Source organism: Triticum urartu, chromosome 5A, assembly GCF_056163025.1.
Source record: "Triticum urartu cultivar PI428250 chromosome 5A, HENAU_Tu73, whole genome shotgun sequence".
NCBI classification, from domain to species: Eukaryota; Viridiplantae; Streptophyta; class Magnoliopsida; order Poales; family Poaceae; genus Triticum; species Triticum urartu.
Genome location: NC_141877.1, coordinates 517,284,915 through 517,306,663, shown reverse-complemented (window position 1 = coordinate 517,306,663; position 21,749 = coordinate 517,284,915). Strand labels below are relative to the sequence as shown.

The following is a 21,749-nucleotide window of genomic DNA, read 5'->3' as shown; positions in this document are numbered from 1 at the left end:
CGGGCGAGTTGTCCGATCATGCATGATATTCCCTACCAAGGAGACAAGTCTAGAGTGACAACCAACGGGGTTCATCTTTGGACTGACCGGGTATGGAGAAGAGCGGTAGAGGGGAGGGGATCGAGGCCAATGTTGGAGTGCATAGGCTTATCAGTGAATAGCACACCAACTGGTAGTGGGGAGTGGAGCAACGCCACAACAAAGTTTCTGGGTGTTTTTTTTAGCCCGGGGTGGGGGTGGGGGAGGGTTAGGCATGGAATTAATGAGGGAGAATGGTTGGTTAAGAAGGTAATTTGGAGTGGTCCAACTTTAATCGGCCATGTGATCAACAATATATGTGCAAGTAACTTTGATTAGGTTTCGCAAAAGTGGTGATTTTTATAGGGTAATGAAATATTTGTTGAGAAAAAAAGAGAAAAAAGAGATGGTTAATAAGTTTGCCCAATAATACAACAATTCATCCAAAGCTTGCCCTACTCTTCCACTTATAATAGTCTAAATCTCTAGGAGAAAAACATGACACATTCGATCTTCAAAAATCCGCACGTTTTATGTTCCTTGGCGGATAATAAGCACTATATGTATTATGCATTTATGCCCTTGGGATTGTTTTTTAAACTTTATTAACCAAAGAGACACGAAGTGACCTACTCCCTACAAAGTTGTACTAAATCAACGACACTTATTTTGGAACGAAGGGGTATTAATTGCAAGATTTCATGGACGAAATAAAGCCATATAGGCATAAGTGTAATGGCACAGGAGTATAATGGATTATGCCCAATCCTGGCATAAATGTTATAGTTTATATTATTCCTTCTGACACATCATTCTTCAACAATAATAATGAATACATTTTACTTGTAACCTTATTTTGGTTGAGTTTCTCGGTTTATATTACCATGTTGTGACTTGTGATGCACACACATAATATATAGGAGTATACCGCTAGCATTACACAGTTTTCAAAAGTATCTCACACCGATGCAGTTGCTTCTTGATTACTCTTTCTTGATGATGGATGCTGAAAGCCTTGAAGATGCATCCTTAATGCGCCCGAAGGACTCAGTGAAGTCATCCAAAAGTTGAGCATAATCTGGAATCACTTCATCGTCGACTGACAGAATTACCTTAATAGTGTTATCGTAACTCTGGTACTGCACAGCCAAGGCCTGTAAAATAAATCTTCTTGATTTAACAAAAATAATAGGGTGTCTGAATGGTTTAAATAGGTTTACTTCCATTCTCATTTATTGCATGTAATTAAGTTTTAGTACTTATATTGTTCCAAGGAGTTGATCTTACTTTGGTTGGTAGGGTGTATGCCCACCCAAGGTAAGTCATCTCTTTAATTGGGGAGCCATCTAGTGATCAACTATACAGAGAGATGTATCTGACATTGCATCCCATTTTGAGTCATGGATTCAAGTTCACACTAAAACGAGAGGAAATTCAACTACCCACATACTCATACCAATCCTCATTATTGTAAAATCTCCACTAGTGATTGGTGTTAGAGTACACCTCACCTTGTTTGAGTGCTCTTTAAATTGTATATTGTAGTTCCTCCTAGGCACAATATCATTTCAGATGTAACTATACATCAACAAAGTGGAAATTTAGGCTTTCAGTCGTTGATATTTTGGGTTCCTATTCTCATTTTTATCTTCTACAAAACCAAAGTAACTTACCTGAGAATTTTTGATAATTTATACAAGGTAAAGTGGTTTTCTTTGTGAAAGCAATGTGTGATGAAAATTTCCTTGCGTTGTGGATTGTGGTAGACGATTTGCGTTGACAAAAGGACAAATGTTGCTTATGATTGAAGGTTTTGATTTAAGATCGTGGATGACTTACATGTGGACCTCCATAACTACAAGGTGCAATGAAGATAATTGGGTGCCCGTAGAACTCTATTTGTTCAGTTGGTCCAACCATGTTTGAGAACAAAAAAGTTGTATTGGCGAACATGCGTTGATAGATAAAAGAGGCCACCTGCTTATCAAGTTGAAAAACATGGACATTAACTAGATAAGAGCAATGTTATGTTGTTAAACAAGTAGTTGCTTAGTTTGTGTACTTTAATTTTAGAAAATAAAACATATAAGTACAAACAGGCAGCATATATACCTTCATGCCAAACATTTTGACAAAAAATGCATTCATCTTACACGTGAAGATAACTTCAAGTGAGCTCTTTTTCCTATCGATGATCTTCTTTGCCTTGCGAACATATGCAAGTGGATCATTGTGCATCGCTAAATGAAATGGAAGGAGGATGTAGCCTAGTTGATTTCCCCATGCCACATCGTTACTCTTACCGGATTCTATCATATCAACATAGGTCTGTACATAGTTGTAAGGAAGCGTTAGATGAAAATAATGATATGCTACAAATTAGTAATCCATTGACTTAAAACCTCCATTTGGAAACAAATTGCCCTTCAGAAAGCGTGGAATCAAACTAGCTACTCTAATAGTAACTAGTAATATGCACTGTACTTATTTAGGTTAGTTAGGTGAACATATATAAAAAAATTAGTTTATTAAGAAACATAATTTCATAAATACCATGATTTTATTCTTTTACTGACATATTCGTACGAAAACTAATGACCAAACTTGAACATTGGCGATTATTTCCGATGTCTAGAGTGTTAATTTCACTTGTGGAATATTTTGCAATATATTAGTGAGGGTTAGCAATTTAGATATAAAAGATAAGAAATGAGTAAACATTTGGTGCAGAAATATGTAGATTAATTATTCCTGCATTTAGATTGTATATATTTTCATTTAAAAAACTTACTTGTAGGCTAGTGGTTGGCCTTGTATTGACAGGGAGAACAGACCGCAAACATAGTTTGCTGGCCTTAGAGGAACCTAACATAAATTGAAGACGAGTTACGTAAATTAATGTATATGTAGTAAATACAACAGATCGACCTGCGGGAGAAACTATACGCCCCCTGTGGCCAGACCTACACCACTTACCAGACTTGCGAAAGTAATATCGTGACAGAGCTGCCGAAGTCGCCCCGACTAGCACATCATTGACAGTCTCCGGAAACAGAAGAGAAAAAAATGCATAAACAGAATTTAAAATTTTCAGATGGAGTGTATGCAAGAATAATACTCCCCCCGTTTCAAAACAATTGAAATTCTAGGTTTATTCTAAGTCAACTTGCTTACTTTGACCAACTCTATAAAAAATGTGCTAAGATCTACAGCATCAAATACAAATTATATAAACAGATATTTCATAAAGAATCCCACGAGACTTGCTAATTTCATGTTCTACATGTTAATATTTTTTTATAGACTTGGTCAAACTTAGACTTTGATTTTGGACAAATCAACAATTTTAATTATTTTGGGACTTAGGTAGTATCACACATTAGGATTCTAATCGATAGCTGGTTACTTACGCAGTTCATGACATTCTTGATGAGCTTGACATCGTCCAAGCTAAGACTCCGGTGCACAAAGCGCCTGCTGCGGTTGGACGTGACGTCGCCGTCCACACGTTTGAAGAGCGTGTGCAGGTCTCTACGGAACACAATGGTCACAGCAAAGATGGCAAAGTCTACCATGGTGTTCCATACGAGCACAAGATACGACCAGATCCATGTGACGAACGCTGCCAGGACACCTGCGGCCGGGGGCTGCCGGCGCCGTGGCACGTAGATGGCGCCAGTGCGCGCCGGCTGCTCCGGCATGGCCGGCAGGCGTGTTGGGTCGGCGACGCTCCGGGCGGACGCCAGGAGCAGCGTGATCAGCGACATCCCGTCACCGAGAGAGTGGTGCAGGCGGATCACCGCGGTGGAGGCCGCCTCGGATGTTGGGAAGTCTAGGAAGTGGAACTCCCAGAGCGGACGGGAGCGGTCCATGGGGAGAGTGTACAGCGAGGCCACGTAGTCCTCCAAGGCCCGGTCCGGGTCGGCCTCCACGGCGACGGGGTGCAGCGTCGGGACGATCATGTGGTCGTCCACGTTCACCGCCGTCCGCGCCCACCGTGGGCCTTTTGAGCCGTCTGTCACCTGCCAAGCATTTACGCGCGCGCTCACGAGTTAAACAAACTAAGCTAGTAGTGTATATCTTTGATGGTAAGAGTAGGTATATACTTGGATGCTACGGAAGCGTGGGTAGCGGGCAAGCTGGGCGGCGATGCCGGCGCTGAAGACGGGGAGGTTTACGGGGCAGCCAAGGCCGACGGTGACGATGATGTGTATGGTTTCCATGAGCCTTGCAGTGGGGCTCAAGGGCTCCTCCTCCGCTGCCGCCGCGGTCGCGGAATAGTCCGTCGTCGTCCATTCGGCCACTGCTGATCGTTGCGTGCGTATCGGGAGTAGCCGGGTTGTTGGTAGAGCGGCTCCACTGGGGCTACAACTGCTAGCGTCCATAGAGAATCGATCGCTGAATGTATGGAGTGATCAGCTCGATCTGCTCTCCAGGTGTAAATATATAGGACGAGGATATGTTAATGAAAACACAAGGGGTCAATTAATGACCACCCTAGCTTTTCGTTTTCAAAGCCTAGAAGTCGTATACTAGTATAGTACTAAGAGCATCTTCATTAGCACACACCTAAAATTTGGCTACCTGAATCCACTTTAGATAGAGGAGAGGGAATGGGGAAATATCAGGTACTCTCATCCTTGGGGTGCTCCTCATACTTCAACTTAAAAAAAATCAATTTTAAATGTTTCAAAAAATTCTGAATTTTTTTATGAATGTTGACAATAAATGTAACTACAAGTCCTAGAAATTTCAGATCTAAACTCTAAAGGAAATTGAGAAACGAAAATGTGAAATCTAGCATGAATAGTGTCATAAAAAGACAAAAGCATGTTCACAAAAAAAAGACAAAAGCAACATTTGACACTATTCACAGCTGAATTTGTCGTTTTTGTTTCTCAATGGACATTTCGAATTTGGACCTGAAATTTTTAGGGGTTGTAGTCACATTCCTTGTGAGCATTCAGATTTTTTTCTGAAAATTTTGAAACATTTAAAATTGATGTTTTGAAGTTGGAGCATGGGGAGCACCACAAGGATGGGAGCACCTGAAATTTCCCCGAGAGGGAATATTTGGGTAGCAAAAAATATTTCTATTTTTACACATTGTTGAGGAAATCGTTAACTGGTAGCTGCTCGGTTGGCTGGCGAGTAGGGAAATTAATAGGCTAATTGGCAAGTTAATCGATAATTTAACCAATTAATCAGTCGATTTATCTTTTTATTGGCAACTCGATGACCTTATAAGTTGGGATTAATTGGCAAGTTAACTTGTTAATCGGACGAACTTGAACAGGGCTTTTACAACAGACCTAAATACTGGATACCTAAAATTTCAAAAGTAAATGAAATATGAAGGTAACACATCTATGGCAAGTTGCGCACTAAACATAAAATATACATTAAACATCAGTACGATAATAAATTAAACATATGGGTTTGCCTGGAAATGAGGGTATGGACAAAAGTGATTGTTTTCAATTCTTGATTAATAGAATTATAATGAGAATTAGTGGATGGAAAGAAAAAAAAATATCCGCTGGAGGAAAGCAAATTTTGCTCAAATCTGTTATACGAGCTATCCCAACCTATGCCATGTCCTTCTTTAAAATTCCTAAAAAAATTGCAAAGGAATTATTGATGTGATGTCGCAATTCTGGTAGGATGACGACGGCAATCAAAAGAGGATGCATTGGATGACATGGTGGAAGATGTGTGTCCCAAAAAACTAGGGAGGTATGGGCTTTCGAGATATCCACTGTTTCAACTTGGCTTTGTTAGCCAAACAAGCATGGCGTCTTATTGATAAACCTGACTCGTTATGTGCCACTATTTTGAGAGCTAAGTATTTTCCCGATGGTGATTTGATGAGTGCAAGTTTAAAAAAGGGTTCGTCTTTTACTTGGCAAAGTATTATGGCGGGTGTAAATTCTCTGAGAAATGGCTATATCTGGCGAGTTGGAAATGGGCAAAGTATAGATATTTGGAGAGATGCATGGATCCCACACGACGCAAATAGGAAAAAATATCACTCCTAGAAGAGGGCACCTTCTGTCAAAGGTATCTGATCTTATTAATCCAGTCACGAATTGTTGGGATGAAGACTTGGTGCGACGAACTCTGTGGCCAATTGATGCTCAAAGAGTTCTCGCGATTCCCTCTCCCTATGCATAATATGTCAGATTTCATTGCATGGAGCTACACAAAAAATGGTTTGTTCATTGTTCGATCTGCTTACTTGGAGGAATGGAACCAACAACATGAAAGGAAAGTGTGATATACAAATGGTATGGGTAGAATCAATGTCAATCCTATTTGGTGTAAGATTTGGAAATTATCATGCCCGACAAGGTAAAAAAATTCATTTGGCGTACTTTGCATGGAACCCTCCCGTGCCATGTTACGCTTGCGAATAGACACATGAAGATCTAGCCCATCTGCCCCTCATGCTCGAATGGACCAGAAGATACGAAATATGTATTTTTCCTTTGTCAAAAGCAAAAGAGGTTTGGAGTAAATTGGGGATGTACAGGGTGATTAAAAAGGCATGTGCTATTGATTATGTGGGAGAGGCAATACTTGAATTTTGACTTCTTATGCCAGATCAAGAACTATCTATTTTGGCAACCAGAATGTACGTGAACTGATCACTATAACAGCTTGGTATCTATGATGAGATAGACGTAAGCTGATTCATGAAGGAAAGTTTCAAAATGTGTGCCAAACTTCCATGGGGATTCATGCCATAACAACTAACTATGTTAATGCCCACTCCCATAATGCATCTAGTAAAACAGGTGGATGGAGCAGACCTTCTATGGGATTTGTTAAATTGAATGTCGATGCTTCTTTTGATCACGATCTGCTTAGAGGCACGGCTGGGACTGTTCTCAGAGATGACAATGGAAAATTCATTGTTGGCAGAAACTGGAAAATTGATTGGTTGTGCGGATGTTTTGACAGCAGAAGTGTTGGCCCTAAGGTTTGGATTACTTCTTGCATAGAGGGTGGGATGCAATCGTCTTGTTATTAACTCCGATAATATGGAAGTCATCAACACAATGAAGAATGGAGGACAATCGGCGGGAGCGGCGACAGCAGTCTTCGATGATTGCTATTTTTTGGCTTGTGATTTTCCTCTTGCTAGGTGTGAACATTGTAATAGGGAAGCAAATAAGCTGGCTCATGAACTTGCTAGGTTAGCGAAATTTTGTGCGACAAGGGACAGTTTTGAGGAGCCCTTGAATGAAATTGTAACTTTTCTTATTGACGATGTAACTGTTATTTCTAATTAATAAAGTTAGCGGTTTATTTCAAAAAAAATAAACATATGTACCACCACATTGCAATAAAACTAGCTATATTGCGCTAAAAACTAGCCCTAATACTCACCATCACGGCGAGGTAATTGGAGGAAATGTTCATTAATCCCCTCGCCCCCTGGTCATTGGTTGTAGGTGACTCCACCTTCTCCTCCTCGTCGAAGAGCTCGACATCGAACTCGTGGAATAACTCGGTGTTGGGGTTGGCGATTTGCTCACACTCCCACTCGATCTTGCATGCGTCCTCCAGTGACTCAAAGAACGTGTTGTTCTGCGTGAGGAGCTGTGGGTTCTCCTTGACGAGCTTGGCCACCAAGGCGGAATTGCCCCGCTCAGCCGCGGAATGCACCTTGGCCTTGTTGTGGTCCTCCTCCTCGGCTCGGGAGACGACCCTAAAGGGAGTGTAAGAAATGTCGTGGTGGGGGGAGTCGGCGGGAAGTTTAGCCTCGCCTGACTTCCAAAGAAATGGAGTGTTGTGGCATCATAGGCACGCGCCACCTCCTCATGTGTGGCGAACTTGCCAAGCAACACACGCTTGCCCGTGTATGGGTTGTGGATCTCTGTCGCCTACTTGCCCCTTAGCCAGAGCCCAACACTGCGGTACCTAGGGGGTGCTTGGGCGATTGTGACATCTCCTATGGTGAGAAAGAGATCAGAGGAGGCATGGCGCAGTCGTCGGTGTAGCAAGGACATATGGGGTGGCGTGGCTAGGCAACGAGGTCGAGGGCGGGGTCCTTGGTGGCGATTTTGAGGGCGGCATGAATCGGGGGGTGGCGGGCAAGGTCGGCGGTCGGTGCGACAGATGGAATCGGGCGACGACGGGTTGGTAATAGGCCCCAGGGCGACCGTGAGAGTGGAGGCAACGACTGTTGGAATCGGCTGGGATGGATGCAGGTGGGGTAGTGATAACGTTCAAATGGGCAGCGGTTGCATTCCCGTGGCTGCGTTTTTGGTTTTGGTAACGTGGTAGGGAGGACCTATATCCTAGCCCTGGATAGCATAATTTAGGTGGCTACCAAATTTCTTTTGGTATCCATGTTGTTTTAGGTCTGGTGTTGGAGCCTCTTTTGGCCAAAAAGTCTAAAATTTCTGTTTTTATGTCCGCTATTGTTTTCTTTTAAATGTGGTTTTGTGGTTCTCTACCTTCTAGCAATGAAAGAAACACAAACTTTGCGTATTCGTGAAAAATATAAAACATAAACAGTAAATTTAAGAAAAAATATGATTGCTAGACGAGGAGACTGTAACACAATGTTCACTCTGAAAATGCCATCGCAGAATCTCTACTAATGAGACTGTCGTCACAGCTAACCAAGGCGCAAGCATCGTGGTTGATGGCTCTCCCCCGCAACTCAAAGGATCGACACGCAGTTGGCACCAGAACCATCGTTACCATGACAACGATAGGACCAGAGGTATTTATTTCGGTACGCCATCGTCTCCACAGCTGAGCAACACGACAACACAAAAACCAAACAAAAATGATCAAGGCATCCACGAATGCCATGACCGATTGTCCTCTTTTTAGCTGACCTTTCTGGCTAGCTTGTATTTTCTTTTTGCGGGGGACACATTACCCCTCGCAAAAAGGAGTACGGGATCGTATATGTTGCGAAAGCGCACTGGTGGTTGGGAAAGCGTAGACCAGTACGAGAACTTAATAAAAGTAAAGGATCATTAACTTCCGATTGAGACAGAAGAAGGGAAGTAGGAGTACGAGATGGTATATGTTGCGGAAGCACACTGCTGGTTAGGAAAGCGCAGTGATGTTGTTGAAGACATCAACTTTGATTCTCAAAGCTTTGTTTTTGTGGTGTATAAGCATGCCCATCGGCAAGCTAATATGACGGCTCATTTAGCTGAATCTTATAAGAATTTGTCTAGCCTTGTGGGTTTTCATCCTGCTTCGGATTGTATCCAAAAACTCTTTATAACTTTCTTAAGTGATCAATAAAGCCGTTTTTTCTCTCTTTAAAAAAATAAGAAGGGAAGTAGCAGTACGTTTTGTTTAGAGGAAAGGGAAGTGTGTTTTAATGGGCCGGCGTGGTAGTCTTTCTTGGTCAGGCAACACGATCAGGACAGTTGAGACAGTTAGTGAGTAAATTTTCCTTTCTGTGGGTTAGTGAGTAAACTATAACCTCAGTCCTTGTAAGAGCATCTTCAACCGACGCGCTGAAAAAAACGGCTACATAGCGCGCATGACTAAAACTAGCGCTTCAGCAACCGCGTTAAAATCCCGCACGTGGTAAACAAGGTTCAGCGCGCTGGGGAAAATGGGATTGCGCGCTGCGTATTTGGTGCGCCCGCTCGCGCGTGCTGCAAAATGTAGGTTGTTGCAGGTGGGACCGTCAGATTGGGCGCCATGTTTCAAACCTCTTCGTCGTTCCTGTGCGCAAAACGACTATTTTGGTGCTGCAAAAAAAAAATTTGAACGGCCGGCGTGGTAGTCTTTCTTGGTCAGGCAACACGATCAGGACAGTTGAGACAGTTGGTGAGTAAGTTTTTCTTTCTGCGGGGTAGCGAGTAGACTACAACTTCAGTCCTTGTATGAATGTAGAATGATACTATTTTAAGAGTGCCACATGGGTATATGTTGAGATGGAGGAGAGAGAAATTATAAAAACATGTTTGTCTTCTCTTATTTAAGAGATGATCTTTTAGCACAATTGTCTCACCATATTTTTAGAAATAACTAGTTATTGAAGATAAGACTAAAAGATAATACATTGTAGACATAACTTTATTGTCATCTCTAAACTATATGTCAGACTTAAAATAAGACTTTTATGATCCACTGTGCATGCCCTAACCATTTGCCCATGAAGTATCTATACTGCAAAAGCGCTTATTTGGACACTTAGGCGGTAAACCTTTTTAAGAACCCACATGGACACATGACAACTCCGAATACTTTTTATGGGAATTTTAGTAACGTGAGGATGGAAACTCTAAGCATGGCTATTTCCTTTTAGATGTCAAGTTTCAGTTTTTTTAGGTTTGTTTTTTCTTTTTAAATGACAACTTTAGTTGTAAAAACCTCTGGACCGGATTGCTTCGTGCGACACTTATCATTTGTGTTTTTTTAAGAAGTAGCATCGGTGTAGGAGTTTGTATCCTCAACGCACGGGCGTCTGGTTGAGAGCTAATGTAATTAGTTTCTTCGTAAAAGTAATGTGTACCGCTTGTTATTTTATTTTTTTCTACAAAAAGGATTGAATCTATTATAGAAGTTCATGGAAAGTACAAATCCTCTCAAACATAACAAAAATTAAATCAAGATTCGAAGATCATCGAACGACCACTACTGCCGTCAGTACGAGAAGTCGACGTGTCGCTGTCACCACTCCACTACCGGAGCCGGCTTGACCTTATTGATGATAGACGGAAAGTCTTCATGCACGTGGCCTTAAGGACCAACGCCCTAGAGTCGTAGTTTTTTTCATTGAACTCTTGCGTAGATTTGAAGCACCTCACACCAAATCTCGATGCATGACGAGAAGCCCTAACCTCATCGCCCAAGGAAACCGCCGGAATCTATGCCCAAGCTCCGTCGATTACGTCCAAACGGATGAACTCGAGGGGGGTCGAAGCCCAGAAGACAAACTCGAAGAATAAACACCGTCATCTGTCCGAGCACCGCATCTGCGAGGACTAATAACCCTAAACTAAACTACTTACCAGAACAGATGCCTCGGGATGTTGGGGAACGTAGTAATTTCAAAAAATTTCTACGCACAAATAGGATCATGGTGATGCATAGCAACAAGAGGGGAGAGTGTTGTCTACATACCCTCGTACACCGTAAGCGGAAGCGTTTCTCAACGCGGTTGATGTAGTCGTACGTCTTCATGATCCGACCGATCCAAGTACCGAACGCACGACACCTCCGAGTTCTGCACACGTTCAGCTCGATGACGTCCTCGCCTTCTTGATCCAGCAAGATGGGCGAAGTAGTATATGAGCTCCGGTAGCATGACGGCATGGCGAAGGTGTTGGTGAAGAACAATCTCCGCAGGGCTTCACCTAAGCACTACGAAAACTATGACGGAGGATAAACTAGAGGGGACGGGGTAGCCGGCACACGGCTTGGTGTTTCTTGATCTCTTTTGGGTGCTAGCCCTACACCTCTATTTATATGTTGAGCCTTGGGGTGTAAACTTGGAGTAAAAGCCTCCACAAAGTCGGTTTCACCCGAAAGGTAAGAGTCCTTCTCGGACTCCAGGACCAGACGCCAGGGTTCCCGGCGTCTGGAACCAGATGCCAGGGACCCTGGCGTCTGGCCCCTGGACTCCGCAAAACTTCCTTTTGCGCTTTCCAAAAACCTTGTGGGCTTTCCCCTTTGGCCCAAATAAAGTGTTCTCGTACCCAAACATTTCGGGAAACATCCGGAACCCTTCCGGAGACCAAACATTATTATCCCATATATCAAACTTTATCTTCAGACCATTTCGGAGTTCCTCGTCATGTCCGTGATCTTATCCGGAACTCCGAACAACATTCAGTTACCAACACACATAACTCATAGTACTATATCGTCAACGAACGTTAAGCGTGCGGACCCTACGGGTTCGAGAACTATGTAGACATGACCGAGACACCTCTCTGGTCAATAACCAATAGCGGGACCTGGATGCCCATATTGGCTCCTACATATTCTACGAAGATCTTTATCGGTCAGACCGCATAACAACATACGTTGTTCCCTTTGTCATCGGTATATTACTTGCCCGAGATTCGATCGTCGGTATCTCAATACCTAGTTCAATCTCTTTACGGCAAGTCTCTTTACTCGTTCCATAATACATCATATCACAACTAACTCATTAGTTGCAATGCTTACAAGGCTTATAGTGATGTGTATTACCGAGTGGGCCCAGAGATACCTCTCCGACAATCGGAGTGACAAATCCTAATCTCGAAATACGCCAACCCAACAAGTACCTTCGGATACACCTGTAGAGCACCTTTATAATCACCCAGTTACATTGTGACGTTTGGTAGCACACAAAGTGTTCCTCCGGTAAACGGGAGTTGCATAATCTCATAGTCATAGGAATATGTATAAGTCATGAAGAAAGCAATAACAACAAACTAAACGATCAAGTGCTAAGCTAACGGAATGGGTCAAGTCAATCACATCATTCCCCTAATGATGTGATTCCGTTAATCAAATGACAACTCGTGTCTATGGTTAGGAAACTTAACCATCTTTGATCAACGAGCTAGTCAAGTAGAGGCATAGTAGTGACACTCTGTTTGTCTATGTATTCACACATGTATTATGTTTCTGGTTAATACTATTCTAGCATGAATAATAAAAATTTATCATGAAATAAGGAAATAAATAATAACGTTATTATTGCCTCTAAGGCATATTTCCTTCAGTCTCCCACTTGCACTAGAGTCAATAATCTAGATCACATCACCATGTGATTTAACATCAATAGTTCACATCACCATGTGATTAACACCCATAATTCACATCATGTGACCAACACCCAAAGGGTTTACTAGAGTCAATAGTCTAGTTCACATCTCTATGTGATTAACACCCAAAGAGTACTAAGGTGTGATCATGTTTTGCTTGTGAGAGAAGTTTTGTCAACGGGTCTGCAACATTCAGATCCGTATATATTTTGCAAATTTCTATGTCAACAATGCTCTGCATGGAGCTACTCTAGCTAATTGCTCCCACTTTCAATATGTATGCAGATTGAGACTTAGAGTCATCTGGATCAGTGTCAAAATTTGCATCGACGTAACCTTTTACGACGAACCTTTTTGTCACTTCCATAATCGAGAAACATATCCTTATTTCACTAAGGATAATTTTGACCGCTGTCCAGTGATCTACTCCTAAATCACTATTGTACTCCCTTGCCAAAAACAGTGTAGGGTATACAATAGATCTGGTACATAGCATGACATATTTTGTAGAACCTATGGCCAAGGCATAGGGAATGACTTTCATTCTCTTTCTATCTTCTGCCGTGGTCGGGCTTTGAGTCTTACTGAGTTTCACACCTTGTAACATAGGCAAGAACTCTTTCTTTGACTGTTCCATTTTGAACTACTTCAAAATCTTGTCAAGGTATGTACTCATTGAAAAACTTATCAAGCGTCTTGATCTATCTCTATAGATCTTAATGCTCAATATGTAAGCAGGTTCACCGAGGTCTTTCTTTGAAAAACTCCTTTCAAACATTTCTTTATGCTTTGCAGAATAATTCTACATTATCTTCGATCAACAATATGTAATTCACATATACTTATCAGAAATGTTGTAGTGCTCCCACTCACTTTCTTGTAAATACAGGCTTCACCGCAAGTCTGTATAAAACTATATGATTTGATCAACTTATCAAAGCATATATTCCAACTCCGAGATGCTTGCACTAGTCCATAGATGGATCGCTGGAGCTTGCATATTTTCATAGCACCTTTAGGATTGACAAAACCTTCTGGTTGCATCATATACAACTCTTCTTTAATAAATCCATTAAGGAATGCAGTTTTGTTTATCCATTTGCCAGATTTCATAAGATGCGGCAATTGCTAACATGATTCGGACAGACTTAAGCATAGATACGAGTGAGAAACTCTCATCATAGTCAACACCTTGAACTTGTCGAAAACCTTTTGCGACAATTCTAGCTTTGTAGATAGTAACACTACTATCAGCGTCCGTCTTCCTCTTGAAGATCCATTTAATCTCAATTGCTTGCCGATCATTGGGCAAGTCAATCAAAGTCCATACTTTGTTCTCATACATGGATCTCATCTCGGATTTCATGGCCTCAAGCCATTTCGTGGAATCTGGGCTCATCATCGCTTCCTCATAGTTCGTAGGTTTGTCATGGTCAAGTAACATGACCTCCAGAACAGCATTACCGTACCACTCTGGTGCGGATCTCACTCTGGTTTACCTACGAGGCTCGGTAGTAACTTGATCTGAAGTTACATGATCATCATCATTAGCTTCCTCACTAATTGGTGTAGTAGTCACAGGAATAGATTTCTGTGATGAACTACTTTCCAATAAGGGAGCAGGTACAGTTACCTCATCAAGTTCTACTTTCCTCCCACTCACTTCTTTCGATAGAAACTCCTTCTCTAGAAAGGAACCAATCTCAGCAATGAATATCTTGCCTTCGGATCTGTGATAGAAGGTGTACCCAACATTTTCTTTTGGATATCCTATGAAGACGAACTTCTCCGATTTGGGTCTGAGCTTATCAGGTTGAAATTTTTTCACATAAGCATTGCAACCTCAAACTTTAAGAAACGTCAACTTAGGTTTCTTGCCAAACCATAGTTCATACGGTGTCATCTCAACGGATTTAGATGGTGCCCTATTTAACGTGAATGTAGCTGTCTCTAATGCATAACCCCAAAACGATAGTGGTAAATCGGTAAGAGACATCATAGATCGCACCATATCTAATAAAGTACGGTTACGACGTTCGGACACACCATTACACTGTGGTGTTCCAGGTGGCGTGAGTAGTGAAACTATTTCACATTGTTTTAACAGAAGGCCAAACTCGTAACTCAAATATTTTACTTCTGCGATCATACCGTAGAAACTTTTATTTTTGTTACGATGATTCTCAACTTCACTCTAAAATTCTTTGAACTTTTCAAATGTTTCAGATTTGTGTTTCATCAAGTAGATATACTCATATCTGCTCAAATCATCCGTGAAGATCAGAAAATAATGATACCTGTCGCGAGCCTCAATATTCATCGGACCACATACATCAGTATGTATGATTTCCAACAAATTTGTTGCTCGTTTCATTGTTCCGAAGAACAGAGTCTTAGTCATCTTGCCCATGAGGCATGGTTCGCAAGCATCAACTGATTCATAATCAAGTGATTCCAAAAGCCCATCAGCATGGATTTTCTTCATGCGCTTTACACCAATATGACCTAAACGGCAGTGCCACAAATAATTTGCACTATCATTATTAACTTTGCATCTTTTGGCTTCAATATTATGAAAATGTGTATCACCACGATCGAGATCCAACAAACCATTTTCATTGGGTGTATGGCCATAGAAGGTTTTATTCATGTAAACAGAACAACAATTATTCTCTAACTTACATGAATAACCGTATTGCAATAAACATGATCCAATCATATTCATGCTCAACGCAAACACTAAATAACATTTATTTTAAGTTTAACACTAATCCCGAAAGTATAGGGAGTGTGCGATGATGATCATATCAATCTTGGAACCATTTGCAATACACATCGTCACTTCACCCTTAACTAGTCTCTATTCATTATGCAACTCCTGTTTCGAGTTACTATTCTTAGCAACTAAACTAGTATCAAATACTGAGGGGTTGCTATAAACACTAGTAAAGTACACATCAATAACATGTATATCAAATATACCTATGTTCACTTTGCCATCCTTCTTATCCGCCAATTACTTGGGGTAGTTCCGCTTCCAGTGACCAGTCCCTTTGTAGTAGAAGAACTCTGTTTCAAGCTTAGGTCCAGACTTGGGTTTTTTCACTTGAGCAGCAACTTGCTTGCCATTCTTCTTGAAGTTCCCCTTTCTTCCCTTTGTCCCTTTACTTGAAACTAGTGGTTTTGTTTACCATCAACACTTGATGCTTTTCTTGATTTCTACCTTCGTCGATTTCAGCATCACGAAGAGCTTGGGAATGGTTTCCGTCATCCCTTGCATATTATAGTTCATCACGAAGTTCTACTAACTTGGTGATGGTGACTAGAGAATTCTGTCAATTACTATTTTATCTGGAATATTAACTCCCACTTGATTCAAGCAATTGTAGTACCCAGACAATCTGAGCACATGCTCACTGCTTGAGCTATTCTCTTCCATCTTTTAGCTATAGAACTTGTTGGAGACTTCATATCTCTCAACTCGGGCATTTGCTTGAAATATTAACTTCAACTCCTGGAACATCTCATATGGTCCATGACATTCAAAACGTCTTTGAAGTCCCAATTCTAAGCTGTTTAAGCATGGTGCACTAAACTATCAAGTAGTCATCATATTGAGCTAGCCAAACGTTCATAACATCTGCATCTGCTCCTGCAATAGGTTTGTCACCTAGTGGTGCATCAAGGACATAATTCTTCTGTGCAGTAATGAGGATAAACCTCAGATCACGGATCCAATCCGCATCATCGCTACTAACATCTTTCAACTTAGTTTTCTCTAGGGACATATCAAAAATAAAACAGGGGAGCTAAAAGCGAGCTATTGATCTACAACATAGATATGCTAATACTACCAGGACTAAGTTCATGATAAATTTAAGTTCAATTAATCATATTACTTAAGAACTCCCACTTAGATAGACATCCCTCTAATCCTCTAAGTGGTCACATGATCCATATCAACTAAACCATGCCCGATCATCACGTGAGATGGAGTAGTTTCAATGGTGAACATCACTATGTTGATCATATCTACTATATGATCAATGCTCGACCTTTCGGTCTCAGTGTTCCGAGGCCATATCTGTTATATGCTAGGCTCGTCAAGTTTAACCTGAGTATTCCGCGTGTGCAACTATTTTGCACCCGTTGTATTTGAACGTAGAGCTTATCACACCCGATCATCACGTGGTGTCTCAGCACGAAGAACTTTCGCAACGGTGCATACTCAGGGAGAATACTTATACCTTGAAATTTAGTGAGAGATCATCTTATAATGCTACCGTCGATCTAAGCAAAATAAGATGCATAAAAAATAAACATCACATGCAATCAATATAAGTGATATGATATGGCCATCATCATCTTGTGCTTGTGATCTCCATCTGCGAAGCACCGTCATGATAACCATCGTCACCGGCGCGACACCTTGATCTCCATCGTAGCATCGTTGTCTTCTCGCCAACTATTTCTTCTACGACTATCGCTGCCACTTAGTGATAAAGTAAAGCAATAAGAGGGCGATTGCATTGCATACAATAAAGCGCCAACCATATGGCTCTTGCCAGTTGCCGATAACTCGGTTACAAAACATGATCATACCATACAAAAAAATCTACCATCATGCCTTGACCATATCACATCACCATGCCCTGCAAAAACAAGTTAGACGTCCTCTACTTTGTTGTTGCAAGTTTTACGTGGCTGCTACGGGCTGAGCAAGAACCGTTCTTACCTACGCATCAAAACCACAACGATAGTTCGTCAAGTTAGTGTTGTTTTAACCTTCTCAAGGACCGGGCGTAGCCACACTCGGTTCAACTAAAGTTGAAGAAACTGACACCCGCAAGCCACCTGTGTGCAAAGCACGTCGGTAGAACCAGTCTCGCGTAAGCGTACACGTAATGTCGGTCCGGGCCGCTTCATCCAACAATACTGCCGAACCAAAGTGTGACATGCTGGTAAGCAGTATGACTTATATCGCCCACAACTCACTTGTGTTCTAATCGTGCATATCACATCTACGCATAAAACCTGGCTCGGATGCCACTGTTGGGGACCGTAGTAATTTAAAATTTTCCTACGCACACACAGGATCACACTACTAGGGAAAAGCCTATACACAGAATTTTACCAGTAGCGCTGTACAAAATCAAGCGCTGCTGCTACTTAGTAGCAGCGCGTGTGAATAAACCGCGCTACTGCTATGACTTTAGCAGTAGCGCGTACTAGCGAAAAGCGCTGCTGCTACGTTCGAACTGGGCGCACATGGCTAGCCCAACCTAGCAGTAGCGCGTATAATGGCCCAGCGCTACTGCTAATCTCCTTAGCTGCAGCGCGCTTACGTGTAAAGCACTGCTGCTAACGGAAATAAAATAAAGTGAAAAACAAGTAGAAAAGTAAATGAAAATGAAAGAAATAGAAAAGGAGAAAGGGAAAAAATAAAATGTAAAGAAAAATAGAAGAAAAAAGGGAAAAGGAGAAAGGAATAACAGTAGCGGGTTTCAGTAAATGCGCTATAGCTAACTTAGCTATAGCGCGTTTCCGGAAACGTGCTACCGTTATGTTTCACTTATACAGCAGTTTCCCCCCACCCCGCCCCCCGGCCACCAATTCTTCCCCAAATCGTCCCTCGCCCTCGCCGCCGTCTCCTCACCGCCGCCGCCCGAGGCCGCCCTCAGCCTCACCGCCGCCGCCCGAGGCCGCCCTCAGCCTCACAGCCGTCGCCCAAGGCCGCCCTCCACGTCACCGTCAGCGCCCTCCACCTCACCGCCGCCCGAGCCCGCCCAGGACCGTGCCCGAGCCCGCCCTCTCCGCCCCTGCCTCCATCACCGAGCACCTCCCCGCCACCGTCTCTCCCCTCTCTATAAGTCCCCCACCCCTCCCCCTCACTCATCTCTCTCTGTATTTTAGAGAAAAAATTAGATGTTAATTAGATGTTTTTCAGTTAGGGCACTAGAGTTTTGCTAGGTTAATTAGGTTAGTAGTGCTGCTAGTAGTATTGGTACAGTAGGTTAATTAGGTGATATTAAATGAATAGCCTAAATGAATGAAATTAGTAGTTAACTGAATTTTTTTTCCTTTCATCATTATAGAGCACTAAAGTTAACTGAATTTTGTTCTATTAGTAGTTAAATGAATTTTCTTCTACACTGTTTGCACATGTGGTTGCTCGTGTATATTTGGACACTGTTTGCAGGGAATGATGCTTAGTGGCCTATGTTTTGCCGGAATGTTGATTCATTTCTTTTCTGGCAAATTTCAGGTTCTCGATTTGTCCACTTTTTAGCAATGCTCATGCCGAAATTTTCCGTGAATTTCGGCATGACTTGTGCTACAAACTAGGACATATCGAGTGCCCGTGATTTGCCGCACCAGGAAGGAGTCAACATTCCTGCAAAACAATAGGCCTTTTTTATGTCATTATTCATTTTATTAGGTCTAGAATTAATTGACTAGATTTAATCATAGGAAACATGGCTAGAACCGATGAAGGACGGGTTCTGGTGATTGCAACGACGCCTACAGGGCGGCAGACGGATTTTTTAGCCTTACCGATGATCAACCGATGTTATTGCTGGGCCCACCGGTGGCATCGGGGACTGAGACCGACACGCAGACCGGTGCTAAGACTGAGACCGGCGCTGCCTCGGGGAGCGGAGCCAGTGTAGAACCGAAAGCAAAGAGGCAACGGGTTCCTAACAAACTCAGGACTACTAGAGTGGTGGTCACGGAGGTGGACGACGACAATTTTGAGCCAACGGCGCCCGAGGAAGTGCGTCGATGCTACGGCAATCAAATAGGCTGCATCGTACGGACAACCGCCACCATCAATGATGAGAAACTACAGAAGATAGAAAATATGAGGAGCTCTGAGGGAGTCCTGGATTAGGGGGTGTTCGGGTAGCCAGACTATACCTTCAGCCGGACTCCTGGACTATGAATATACAAGATAGAAGACTTCGTCCCGTGTCCGGATGGGACTTTCCTTGGCGTGGAAGGCAAGCTTGGCGATGCGGATATTCAAGATCTCCTACCATTGTAACCGACTCTATGTAACCCTAACCCTATCCGGTGTCTATATAAACCGGAGGGTTGTAGTCCGTAGGCAATCAACTCCATATACAACAATCATACCATAGGCTAGCTTCTAGGGTTTAGCCTCCTTGATCTCATGGTAGATCTACTCTTGTACTACCCATATCATCAATATTAATCAAGCAGGACGTAGGGTTTTACCTCCATCAAGAGGGCCCGAAACTGGGTAAAACATCGTGTTCCCTGCCTCCTGTTACCATCCGGCCTAGACGCACAGTTCGGGACCCACTACCCGAGATCCGCCGGTTTTGACACCGACATTGGTGCTTTCATTGAGAGTTCCTCTGTGTCGTCGCCTTTAGGCCCGATGGCTCCTTTGATCATCAACAACGATGCGGTCCAGGGTGAGACTTTTCTCCCCGGATAGATCTTCGTCTTCGGCGGCTTCGCTCTGCGGGCCAATTCACTCGGCCACCTGGAGCAGATCGAAAGCTACGCCCCTGGCCATCAAGTCAGGTTTGGAAGCTTAAACTACACAGCTGACATCCGCGGAGACTTGATCTTCGACGGGATCGAGCCACGGCCAAGCGCGCCGCACTACCTCGAGGGGCATGATCTAGCTCTGCCCCCGAACAGTGTCCTGGAGGCCGCACACGCATCGGTTCCGACCCCTAACTCGGAGCCTATTGCGCCAATCCAGGATGAGCGGTTGGACGTCACCTCGGGGGCTGCGATCCCGAAAGCGATCGAGCCGAACGCTAGCCCCGCACTCTGCACGACCCGTGACTCCGAGGATCCGGACTCCTTCCCGGACTCCGAACCCCCTCGCGCCCCTGCCAATTGAATCCGATTGGGCGCCGATAATGGAGTTCACCGCCGCAGACATCTTTCAGCATTCGCCTTTTGGCGACATCCTGAATTCCCTTAAGTCTCTCTCTTTATCAGGAGAGCCCTGGCCGGACTACGGTCAGCGAGGGAGGGATACGGACGATGAGGAAATTCAAAGCCCACCCACCATCCACTTTGTAGCCACTGTCGACAATCTAACCGACATGCTTGACTTCAGCTCCGAAGACATCGATGGCATGGACGACGATGTAGGAGACGAACAGGAACCAGCACCTGTAGGGCGCTGGAAGGCCACCTCGTCATATGACATATATATGGTGGATACTCCAAAAGATGGAGATGGCGATGGAACAGTGGGGGATGACGCCCCCAAGAAACAGCCAAAGCGCCGGCGTCAGTGGCGCCGCTCTAAATCCCGCCAAAGCAAAAACGGTGATTCCGGCACGGGAGATAATACTACCCCGGATAGCTTCGAAGAACACCCGCCTTAGCAAGATTCGGCACAGGAAGATGGAGAAGCCAGCCCTCATGAGAGAGCGACAGACCGAGAGGTCAAGGATGATAACTATACGCCTCCCTCCGAAGACGAGGCAAGCCTCGATGACGACGAATTCGTCATACCATCAGACCCCGCCGAACAAGAGCGTTTTAAACGCAGGCTTTTAGCCACGGCAAGCAGCCTCAAGAAAAAGCAGCAACAGCTTAGAGCTGCCCAAGATTTGCTAGCTGACAGATGGACTGAAGTCCTTGCGGCCGAAGAGTATGAACTCGAACGCCCCTCCAAGAGTTACCCGAAGTACAGGCCGCTACCCCGATCAGAGGAGGAAGCACCTACATCACCAGCGCATGACATGGCAGACCGGCCACCTCGCGGCCGCGACAGAGAGGCCTCTCGGCCCTCCACCCAAGCCATGCCCCGACGCCGCTCAACTAAGGCACGGGAAAATGCGCCCGACCTGCGAGACATACTGGAGGATAAGGCAAGACAAACAAGATCGATATACAGATCGCGCAGGCGCCCTACGGCATGTGACAATGATCTTCACTCCGGATACAACAAATCCGGACGGGCCGAACACAACAGACATAGCTCTT

At 43.5% G+C, this 21,749-nt stretch overlaps 1 protein-coding gene and 1 pseudogene across 2 annotated transcripts; one reads left to right on the top strand and one right to left on the bottom strand.

The window, feature by feature from the left end:
• The window catches only part of LOC147972382 (uncharacterized), a 242,583-nt pseudogene that overhangs the window by 165,059 nt on the left and 55,775 nt on the right, over window positions 1–21,749 (top strand).
• LOC125556448 (wax ester synthase/diacylglycerol acyltransferase 11-like) lies at window positions 889–4,463 on the bottom strand. Of its 2 annotated transcripts, none has more exons than XM_087523052.1 (7): window positions 4,125–4,463; window positions 3,429–4,040; window positions 2,995–3,061; window positions 2,810–2,883; window positions 2,131–2,346; window positions 1,858–1,998; window positions 889–1,172 (listed from the first exon to the last, which is right to left on the bottom strand). In XM_087523052.1, the coding sequence occupies exons 1-7, from the start codon at window positions 4,401–4,403 to the stop codon at window positions 1,002–1,004; spliced, it is 1,560 nt and encodes a 519-aa protein (XP_087379178.1). In that variant the 5' UTR covers window positions 4,404–4,463; the 3' UTR covers window positions 889–1,001. The 2 variants fall into 2 exon arrangements, with proteins under 2 accessions (XP_087379178.1, XP_048575136.2); XM_048719179.2 differs by having other exon boundaries at window positions 1,858–1,995.